The sequence below is a fragment of the Opisthorchis viverrini genome (genome assembly GCF_000715545.1).
Source record: "Opisthorchis viverrini unplaced genomic scaffold opera_v5_48, whole genome shotgun sequence".
Classification (NCBI taxonomy): Eukaryota; Metazoa; Platyhelminthes; class Trematoda; order Opisthorchiida; family Opisthorchiidae; genus Opisthorchis; species Opisthorchis viverrini.
In genome coordinates, this window is record NW_008751704.1 from 534,158 (window position 1) to 545,981 (window position 11,824).

General features: G+C 46.6%; 1 protein-coding gene across 1 annotated transcript in view; it reads left to right on the top strand.

Annotated features, from left to right (window-relative positions):
• Nucleotides 1-11,824, top strand: part of T265_03379 (hypothetical protein) — a gene marked incomplete at both ends in the record, with an annotated part of 31,892 nt that overhangs the window by 17,724 nt on the left and 2,344 nt on the right. The window contains 4 exons of the mRNA XM_009167848.1: nt 5,210-5,584; nt 6,942-7,324; nt 9,371-9,426; nt 11,445-11,634. Coding sequence (XP_009166112.1) covers nt 5,210-5,584; nt 6,942-7,324; nt 9,371-9,426; nt 11,445-11,634 — 1,004 coding nt within the window. The remainder of the gene's footprint in view (nt 1-5,209; nt 5,585-6,941; nt 7,325-9,370; nt 9,427-11,444; nt 11,635-11,824) is intronic.

Below are 11,824 nucleotides of genomic sequence, written 5' to 3' on the forward strand. Positions count from 1 at the left end.
GCATGGTCGGAGTCCACACCGGTGTTCCAGAATGAATGGAATGCGCTTGTGAGGAAGGCGAACGAAAAATACATATTTTACGTAGATTTCTGGCGAATGAATTGATTGAGCCGGACTGTGGATGTCCCTTAGGTTGTGGAGATCTTCGATTAGCTCAAGCAGTCGCGATATTTCAAGGTGTTTGACTTGCGTTCCGGATACTGGCAACTAGCTGTCAGGTCAGAGGACCGGGAGAAAACGGCGTTCATGGTTGGGGACAACAAATGTCAATTTAGACGAAGGCCGTTTAGCCTGTCGGGGGCACCGTTCATGTTCAGACGCTTGATGCTTCGTTTAACGAGGGGACTACAGAATGTTGCCGTGTGCAGAGACAAATTGCGGTTCAATTGAATGCCGTATTGAAGCATATTCGGGAGGTTGGCCAGTGGATAAATGAGGCTAACACAATTCGCTCGAAGTTCGGTGACACCGCTCTGACATAAGGTGAGTCACGGAGAGGTAGGCCCACTTCCAGGAAAATTGGGAAAGTTCAAGGACTATGCAGTTCCCAATTCGAAGCGGTCCCTACGGCAGTTTCTCGGACGAGCATCATACTATAACCCGTTTGTCAAGGATTTCAACATGATTTCTGCCCTACTGTACGACTTGCCTGGGCAAAATCGGAAATTCGATTGGACAAGAAAAGCACATGAGGCTTCCGAGCATGTCAACGCGCGGGTGCTGGATCAGAAACTGACCCTAAAACTGATCGGGGAGGTGCTGGATCAGAAACTGACCCTAAAACTGTCCATGATCGGGGAAATGTTTACTGTTGCATCGGTCGCTAGTGATCGCGGTGCATTCCCAAAGCAGACGAATGGAGTCATCGAGAATGTGAATCGTGTCCTGCCTAAGATTGAGCAGAATTACTCAACCATTGAAAAAAAATGTTTAGCGATCGTCTGGGTCCTGGTAGGTGGAGACCATACTTGCTTGGATACAGATTCCACGTTTAGACTGACCCCTCGAATGGATCAAGATCACTGGAGATCCTCGTGGAAAGCTCGCGCACTGGGCGCTTCGGTTACAAGCGTTCGACCTCACGATCCGGTACGTGTCAGAGAAGGAAGGCCACCTGACTGATTGGCTGTCAAGACCGGAGGCTGAAGCTGAGGCCCCAAGATCATGATTGGGGTCAATAGCCTCGTCATCGAACTGGATCCCGAAAGGTTGGTGCAACTTCAAAGGCAGGATCTTGGAAGGATGGTGCAACTAGTGCGGTAAGATCCTGTATTGCGGAAGGTTGCAGCATCCTTGCTGGGTGGAAGGATTATTGGGAACGGGGACGGAGACATAACTAGAGACGTTCCAGAGTCACTTTGACAGGCTGAGTTTGAGTGAAACTGCCATAATATCCTGTGACGCCACCGATTCTGAATCTGTGCTGCTCGTGATACTTCACGTCTTCATACGGAAGCTGATCGTCGAATTACAGAGTGCACCAGGACTTCGTCAGAGGGCCTACTGACCCCGAATGAGAAGTGAGGTGATGGATTATGTGGTGGCCAGTAAGCGATGCCAGCTGATTAAAAGGGGATATGGCAGGGGCCACTCACGTCGTGCAACCCATCCTTGTATCACAGGTTGGCGAGTTATGGTCCGTTGACGTCATGGGCCCCTTTCCGGTGACAACCTGCGGAAATCAATGTATCGGACTAACCACAGGGTGCCAAAAAATCATCCTAACGGATCACGGTTCTTGCTTTTCGAGCAAAGAGTTTGGGAATTGCTTGCAGAAGCTGGGCATCAGACGGCTACGGACGGCCTAACCGAACGATTGAGGAATGGCTGTCGGCCAAATGAGGTGACTGGAAAATGAAATTGCTGATGGTGTTGTTAGCACATCGTGCGTCGATACAACCAACCACAATCAATCCCCTATCCATGCTGATGTACCGTCGACATTCGAGCCTTCCAGTTGATCAGGAAATTGGGTTGTGGCCGACAATACGCTTGTCTCAATACAACCAACCACAATCAATCCCCTATCCATGCTGATGTACCGTCGACATTCGAGCCTTCCAGTTGATCAGGAAATTGGGTTGTGGCCGACAATACGCTTGTCTCAGGAGGAGCTGGGAAAGGAGGAAAGCTCGAGAAAAATTGACCGCCGTTCAAGAAAAAACTAGATAGAAAACGGCAAATAGAAAGCCACTACCGTTTCAGATAGGTGCGAAGGTTAAGTGAAAGGATCATCAGAATCCCAGAAGGAGTGGACTGAGGTTACGGAAGCTGGGTAGTCGGTGGCAAAGCCCGTTTGTCGCTAACGACCGTCGGAGAACGTCTATACACCTCACGGCGGTCGAGGATGGAAAAGGGTAGACGATTCTCAGCTTCGAAAGTGACATGATACACCCGAAGAGCTACAGGATGGACCAGCTGTTGGGCCGACAAAGGCAAACGGAAATCGGTGGTATGTAGACGAGCTTTGAAGGGGAAAGTTGTGTAGTGTCGTGTACTACTGATGAGGCACGCTAGTAGTCTGGTCGTTTCGAAGCTCCGCCCCGCATCTAATGAAAGATGTAGTTTATTTCGGAACCTTTGGAACAGCTTTGCAGTGTTCGTTCACAATTGTGTGGTAGTCAATGAATATCTGTGAAAGTTCCAGAAGACACATGAGAAAGCTCAGTTTTCGAAAACTGCATATGAGACGCCTGCTTTCATGGCTAATAGCCTGTAACTGCTTAGTTTGCTGATAAACGACTTCGCAGCGAAGGATTTGCCTCCTTTCACGGGTTGATATTTGCCTCTGCGAAACGCGTCTTGCAACTTCCGCTCGATAGCTCATTACAATAACCACCATATCCAGCTGCAGCAACCTCTGCACCGTAAGAGTTGCGCAGCCAGAACCCAGAAGAGAGCGAGGGGCAGTCAGTTCAGACACAGTGCTTGCATACTCTATCTCTGTTTATGACAAAACGATACATCGATGCAGAGGGAATCCAGCGTATGTGCAAGAGCCCCCTGTTATCAGTGCGCGGGCATTAAGGGCGGCGAAGTAAACAGACTTTCGGTGTTTGAAAACAGATTTCGAAGTGTTTCAGGCTGTCACTGAGGTTGGATGTACAGAAGGTGCAGCTGAGAATGATGCACGGTGAACAGAGCGGTCAGTCCATGTGCTGGGACCTGTGGATGACGATGTGGCATGAGATTATTTTTTAATTGTAAGTGCCACGGTTGTACGTGGGGTGGGATGCTTCCAGGGCGCCCTGACCTAGACTGGAGGACGATTAGTCAGTCAGTCAGTTCTCCCCATCGACAGAAACATCCCAGCAGAAAATGCTAGCAACTAAATGCCATATACTCATCGAAGAAGAACGAACTCACGGACTCCAACTAGAACGACGGGCACACTCAAGCCAGACACCGGCTGAGCGATTGAAGCACTCTCTCCACGAGGCACCCGCCATGTCCTGTTTAGTTTTTAATCGGATGCAAGCATGACAACGCGTCGCAAACCAGAAAGGTACCGTGGAAATACCAGGACATTCAGTTTGGCTTTAGCGACTTTCATTCTACAATTTCATGTTGTGTTGAGCTTTTTCCACCAAGCGGTTGGAATGGAAAGCAGCGATTTATCTGATGGGCGAGGGTTAGGCCTGCGGTACTACATGTCTCACTCACAGTCCGATAAGATTTATATGTTATCAGAGATTGTAATTCGTGGTTACCCTATCAGAAACACCCATTTTAAATCATCTTGTTTTATGTTAACTAATTGGATTCTGCCGGGTTGCAGATGCTTCGCTCTCATGGATGGCCGTACCTGAAGATTATTATACAATCTATGCTGAAAAGCCGAGAAGTACTGTACAGTTGTTTCATCCTTATTGGGAATCATCAGCAGTGCGCACCCCGCGAAACTCCGGACAGTCTCGAACCCGCGACCTCCCGGCTAGTAGTTTGAACACTAAACCGTTCGGCCACGAGTGGCTGATCAGCAGTGTGATTGACTCGCACTTAGACAGGATATAGCGCCGCTCATCCTTCAATGAGCCAGTCAACATGTGTGACCGCGTGATGTGGATCCCGTGATTGAAGGATGAGCGGCGCTATATCCTGTCTAAGTGCGAGTTATTCACACTGCTGATCAGCCACTCGTGGCCGAACGGTTAAGTGTTCAAACTACTAGCCGGGAGGTCGCAGGTTCGAGACTCTTCGGAGTTTCGTGAGATGCGCACTGCTGATGATTCCCAATAAGGATGAAACAGCTGTACAGTGCTTCTCGGCTTTTCAGCATAGATTGGCTTCACTTACAGGACGAAATGTCCACAAAATCCCAAATCTCCTCACACTACCAACAATTATTATACAAGTTCATCGTACGCACTAGTATGTCTCATTCACGAATGTGCAAGAGCAGTGAACGCCTGGTACCTCTACCCTAACTCTCTAAGTAATTTTAGCACTCACCAAAAATGGTCAGAATGTCGTTAGCTCGTTTAGGAAAGCACAGTGTGGCTCTTACCCTTGCCACAAAAAATCGTTCAGCTGTAGCACCCTTTCGGTGCCTAACTGCTATGCCACCCGGATGAAGCACGAGGGCTGGGATACTGCCAGGTCGCCCAAGCCTAGACAGGGGAAGTCGAATGGCAGAGGTCGGGTTCGAACCACGGGCCTTCCGGTCGGTAAATTCGCGCTCTATTCACTTGGGCCATCTCGCCCCCTTGTCACAAGGAAGATTCCGCTGAGGAGCGTTTCTGTATCCGCCCGGAAGTTTTTGCATCGAAAGAGATGTGCTGAGTTGGATTTCAGCTACTGTAAATTTGTCAACGAGGTAATGAGCCAACTTCAGTTGCAATTACCATTGAGAGAATTGTACTACAGTGGCCTATTTTGGGAAGGAATTCTGTGAGACACATAAATTTAAAGGTTAAATGAATTTCTCATCTTTGATATTCTTCAGCTGAATGTACTTGTTTAATTACTTAGGGTTTGGTGTTCAGCTAGAACATAAGGTTGATGGGAACGCAAGTTCTACACCTATGTGCTGAGCCCCAACAAGCGGGGGACCGGTAGCGAGCCGACGAGTTTTCAGCAACTTTGCGGGTGGTCTTGTATGAGGAAAATTCATAGGTCATTATATCTGAAGGCATAATAATTTGTTTACCAGTGTTTTCTTATGTCGTGGTTCTTTTACGGCATTTCGATTGTCCCGTTTTGACTGCAGTTGGCACCTTCCATTGCTCGCTGCATGATTCGGATCGAGGAAGGAAGCCCGTCTGCTAAGCATCTGAAGCAGCTGATGGAGACAAAAACACCCGCTAGTATGAAAACTCCGAAGTCTACTACGGAACAAGCTGGATCTCCATCTTCCTCCAGTCGTTTAGACCAGGGGTTGACTTGTGAGGATAAGCTGGCTTTTTCCAAAATCACCCAACGGATTGATGGATCCATTTCTTCAGATCAGGTTCCACTGTTCCGCAGAGTCAAGCTCTTTCACATCAAGCGTTTGTTGCACATGTACGGACGACGGCGGCGTATTCGTGGAAACGCATATGCGCTCGCTTCTACCAGATGGACAAACAAAGCCACCGCATTGACTGTGAGTCTCTTTTTCGGGTCAGTTCTGGTATACTTCACGGTAGGGTAGAACCTCGTTACTGCAATCTCTTCGGGGCCATTATGGAGCTTTACAGAAAGGTTTGCCCGGAACAACCAGGGCGCTCGGGCAACCGGACAATCACATTTTAAAAGGACCTCATTAAGTCATCTAAGAGAGAAACAACCGCCGTAGTACTCTCACTGATACACATTTAGGAAAAACAATCCTATTCGGCGATAATAGGAGGCCGACCGTATATCAAAGGGTGGTCGCTTTGGTCAGCTATACGATCCCTCTTGATAGGTAGTCGATCAGGTGGCTTTTAATTTGTTCGCCGAGCTTGGCGATTGATTTACAGACGTTTCGTCACCATTCGAGGAGACATCATCGAACGGTGACGAAACATTTGTAAGTCAGTTGCCACACTCGGCGTACAAATCAGCGGCCATCTGATCAACTACCAACAAATGCACCGGAGCTAACAATATTCCAGCACAATTCTGTTGGAGTTTAGTCGTTCCAATAAGGTTTGTCAGATAAACGGGCTGTTTTATTAGGAAAACAACCCCCATTTTTGTACACATCGAAGCTCTACTGTTAATTTGTGTGGGACAGGTAGTGTTTCACCCTAGTCACTTGCTGCACTTGGTTCCAGCTTTACCTGCTGTTCTCGATCGCCTCTTTCCGGTGACGGGTCGTCCGGACTTACTGAGACTTCACATCGTTTAGGCTTATGAAGGGCGGAAAGTTACGAGTCAACGCCGTAGCGTATTGGCCAATCAGACTCAAGAGGCTTTGGCTTGTCTCATCAAGAGATGTCCAGAGGACCACACAAGGGCATGTTCTGATTAGTCAGATGTGACTAAGCTAGAATCGAGCATTCTAGCTCGGCGTTTCTTGCCTCATCACGAAGTTCCTAACCTGATCTTATGGGCAGTTTCATGATAAACTTATAAATGTAGTTGTAACAGTTTTCCTTTGTCTCCGCAATATGTTGTCTCCAGCTACCCTGTCTTTTGGTATACCACAGTGGGTGGAACAGGAAACCAAGGAGTTGCAGTACCGACTGCGAGAATTTATACGAGAGTGTTGTTCCAAACGTGAAGTTATTGTCTCACTACAGGCCGTTGGTCCAAGGGTACGGCACCTTTTGATGCGCACTGGTTAGTGAAACAGCAGACCACAAATCAGTTTTGAGTTGCTCGGCCGTAGCAATTCCCCTTTAAAGAATTTTACCACGCTTTTGCTACTTTTTAACTGGCGCTGGGACAATAGTTTTGAACACTGAAATGCTCGATTGTCCTTGCTTTTTCTCCTGCGTGCTTCTAACTCTGGTGACTCATCTTCTTCAATGTAGGATGTAAATCGTTTGAACAGACCCGACCATTACGCGCCTCCCATATTGCAGTACCTTCCTCCTAAGTTTAGCACTCGGGTGTTCTTCAATCCAACCATCATCAGTGAACATTGTCTCGGTGCTGCACAAGGCTGCATCCGTCACGGTTTGAACATAAAGGAGGTTCGTAATAGTTTTTCGAATGAGTTCGCTGATGTTGCTGGTACACAATCGATACCTGGTCCCTCAAGTGCTGCTGCAGTAAAAATGACACCGGACAAATCTCTGGCAAAAATGTTGCCACCCAGCTACTCCACATTGTTCGCGTTCAAAAGTTTGATTCTCCGGCTGCCACAGATTCTTCAGAAAGGTGGACATTACGCTTCTCAAATGGCGTCAATCCGGTAAGTTTGTCCGGCGTTTCACATTATCCAACTGAGGTCCACGCCTTTGATAGTTTGCAGAATACTTTGCAGCCCAAGTTCCACGATTCTTGCTTCGGTGCCCCTATCACAAACATGTTTTTTGGTAAAAGTTAGTGTGGATTCAGTAAACTCCGGTTCAGAACATGTTTAAATTGCATCGTTTTTGAAGGATTTCCCTGTAAACACATAAACTCTTTAACATAAATGTATGTAACCGGATGAATCACCGATTTATACAGAAATTCGTGCTGGAAGCTCACACCAGTCTTCGAACGTCGTGTATTGAACTTATTTTTGAACCCTCTTCATAACTCCTTGGCACAAGACAAGCGATACGTCAAGACAAGCGATACTGTCCCTAATATAACCATGCGGTCAATCATTTGCTCCGACCCACCTCTCAACCCTGGAGTCACTGTGCATTTTCCCAGAAAGCCTTGCTTTTCCACTTCTGGTTGTTCTCGACTTTCAACCTTTTAGCTTAGGCATCAACTAAAGCCGAATTTTATTTGGTGCGACTGGGCACTTAAAATGAGCGTCGACTGAATCTCCTGATTAGTATGTTCTTCAACAGACTGCGCAGCACAAACGCTGCGTCACGGTGTAGTTCGGGCGGTGTTCAAGATATCCAGGGACTTTTTCCCTTTCAAGATCAATCGACTGCATGTCACAGACACTCCACAACCGTTTTCGTTCCGTGTATGGCTCCTCAGACGAGCGTAATACCGAACTTTCAACACTCATTTTGCATTTGGACAGTCAATAGCGTATACGCTGAGAACCCATCGCCAAGCTCAGCTGAGTTTTCAAGTGATTGATTTATTGAACATGGATGGGTTTCGCTCTGAAGCTTATATGCATTTCGACAGACCTAGATTAGGCGCACGTTTTCGTCGAAGAGTAAAGTAACGTGACAGCATGCCTTATCACATGTTCATTTCATTCGATCATGCACCAGTATCCTATCAAACAATCCGGTCTACTCACCCAGTTTCTTGGCAAGTAATGCATATGAAATCCGACCGAGACTTTACATGCATTTCGATGTGATTAGAAAGTGATTGGTGTCGGTGAATATACCGTGTTCGGAATGCTAGCAGCTTACTTCTCGTGCGAAAAAATTCCCCAATTTTACTGTAATACGGACGTGAGGTAAAGCTAAATCATAAAATCAGCAGGTTTATTTATTCACACGGCTGAAGATACCACCGAAGAAGAGAACGTCGCGGAAAAAGTTTGGTTTTCTCGCTTTTTCTGTCTCCATTTCACTAATCGTTTGTATGAAATTGGTTGCAATCGAGTACGTAACCAGTTAAATTTAGATATTCATATGTTCATTGGGAGGGTGTGAAGGGTTTCCGTGTTTTGGTGACCTGAAATACCAACACATCGCATCTGGGAGAGAAAAAAGATCACAAACCAATACAAATTGGGCAAGTTTCTTTCGAACTTTATGACTGGGGTACAACACACTTCTGTGGCCGTCCTCTTCGTTTGGGTGTGTGGGCAGTTCCCTCTTCACCAGTTTGATAATGACAGATTTTATTTCGTTTTGTGTCCCACTTGCTTATTTAACGCGCCAAACCCCAGGGACTCCAAACCCAAATTACCCTATTCGTGACGCCTGACTATTTTCATGTACAGTTTCAGTGTAATAACCTGACAGGCAATTGTGGGAAACGATTTCGCGTCGTTCTTCGACTAGGTGAGAATTTTGATTAGGTAATAAGGAGCGCACTATCTATGTTCATTAGGCTGTGGGAAATTTCATTCGGAAGATGGATTGAGCGTTAAACTCGAGCTTAGAATGGTATGGCGCTGGCGCTCCAATGTGTTACACAGTCTTGCAACCATTGTCTCCGGTGAACTCCGCTGTAACAGCTCGAGCCATTGGGGAGTTGAACTGGACTTGTTATTGATAGTGCGGCACAGTACCATCTGTGACCCGGCTTTATTCAACTCACTATATCTTATTACTACAAAATTTACTAAAATTCCTCATCCTCTTTTTATTTTGTCTGCCAGTGAGATACTCCAGAACAGGCTACCTCCCGGGAACGAGTGTGACAATCCTGCCGAAAGTAAGCATCACTGCCTTTATAGGTTTAATCCCGTATTCGTTGCAGTTGCACAGATCGGCGAACAAACCAGCAGCTAGTTTAATGCACTGAACAGACTACACCACTGCTCAAACCAGCGTATTAGTCGAGCGTGCGTTCCGAACCCGAAGTTGAGTGGTTCGAGCCAACGTCCCATCTAGGTTTAGGCGATCTTACAGTACCCCCACCCTCATGCTTCTTAACCGAACCTGTGTGCCCTTCGTTCGTTAGTTGATTGCATACCTCCAGGTCCACGCCGAATCACAAGTTGTTCGGATGGCTGCACGTGCTATTTAACACAATCCAGCTGACAGAATCACATGCATGGGTTTGGCTATAGGTAGGTACAGGCGGGGAACCGATGCTTGCTCACAATGTACCGTGTTCGCACGTCAGTCATTATTGTTAGCAAGTTCCTGGTTTCTGCGCCCGACTTTCCCCCTGCCAGCTTTCGTTGGATAGGGTTCCCCAGTTCTCAAAATAACTTCACGATATGTTCGTTTTTCTTCATGTTTGACGAGTGTCGAAGTGATGGTGTGCTTGGCCCATGTAAATAGTCAGGCCATTATCGCTAACTTTTCACATTTCTTACGGGGTAGTATCCTCTGCCTCCCCCTTTTACTTACAACAAAAAGGCAATAGATTGGAAATATGAGCAACTCCACAACGCAAGTATGGCAATGCAAAGGAGGCTCCAATCGGGGTATGGAAATCATTTGGTGCAGTTCGAACAAAGATGTCATTTTTGGCCATTTGAATTAATGTGCCACTGATTTTTTGATGATCTATATTAGTTATCCTCCAAAGATGAACCGAGAAAATACCGGGTTGCAGAATCTTTAGACAGCCACTGCACACTGTTGACATCTGTGAGAAACAGTTCATCATATCCCTGATTCTACAGCTTATTTGGGTAGTGCAAAAGGGGAAAAGGGACGGATGGAAACTACCTGACTGTAGTTTCCATTATCCTTATTTCCGGTTGGCCGCGCAGCTTGAAGTTGCTTTGCAGTCCATCGAATGCAAATACCTAGAACTACAGACCCAAGTATTTTAACAAAAACGGGGCGAGATGGTCCAAGTGGTTAGAGCGCGAATTTACTAACCAGAAGGTCCGTGGTTCGAATCTAACCTCAGCCTCTCGACTTCCCCTGTCTAGGTTTGGGCGACCTGGCAGTATCCCATACCTCCTGCTTCCTTCGGGTGGCATGGCAGCTAGGCGCCGAAAAAGTGCTACAGCTAAACGCCTTTTTTTTAACAAAAACGTCTCGTTCAGGCCTCCATCGTATAGAAGCCCTGTTGACTATAATTCCCGCGGCGTTTGACTGCATTTCAAACTTGATTGGCCTTCTAATGCATCACAACCCCACTCCATTCACCCCCTTTAGTACGGAAAGAGCGGATGATGACATCTGCCTAGTCTTCCTAGTTTTTGAGGTATTGTAAACCGTTACTCTGCCATGTGCATTCTTGGTTGGCTCCCATCACCATTCTTCTGTCCACTGCACATTATTACAGGCTTCGTGAAACCCACCGACTGATGAGTGGTAGCGCGATCCTGAGATAAACAGTCTGAAACTACTAACCAGAAGATTACGTAACCGCAGTCAGCATAGCTTTTCGAGATCTGACCACATCTTTCTTGATATATGGCGCAAGTCTGAAGTTGTGGAATATAGATGGCCTGCTTGCGCTGCTTGGTTGTTTGTCTATTTGCCGAGCTTGGCATTTGGATTGCAAAATTTTCATCACCGATCGAGGTAACATTCTGGCGATGAAACGTTTGCAATCGGACTACAAAGCCCGGCGAGCAGACCAACAACCAAACAGTTTTGAAATTTAGATTTATTTGGGCTGAATTTGGGTGTCTAGCAGTCATACCGTGCGGCAGAAAAACATCAGGATGGCGATTTGAAGGGAAACACTCATCCCGTTAGGTTTTTTTAGCACTAGGGTATGTTCTTCTGATTATAGTGTCTTTCAACCGTCTTTTTTTCCAGCTTCTATCGACTCTGACCTTACAGAGTCTTTGAGCACATACGACGCTAGTATTCTACCTGTCGTTCAGTCCGATGCCCATCGTCGATTCCTCGCTGTCGGTTTATCCATTCTTCTCTGGCCAACCCTATTAAGCACACTGTCCGCCTCAAGTGTTGTACAGTCTGGTAAACGGTTTTGGGAAGAAGCGCTGTAAGTACGATATCTCAAGTTTCCATATTTTCCTGAGAATCACTGCCCTGTTATTCATTTTACCCTCCTTTAACACCGGAACTCTTGGCCAAAATTATTCTGTTCACTTAAACCAGGTTGAATATAGTTCCAGAAATCAGCAAGGCTCAAACCGATTTTGCTTTCATCCAACATGGCCTCCAGTAAAGTA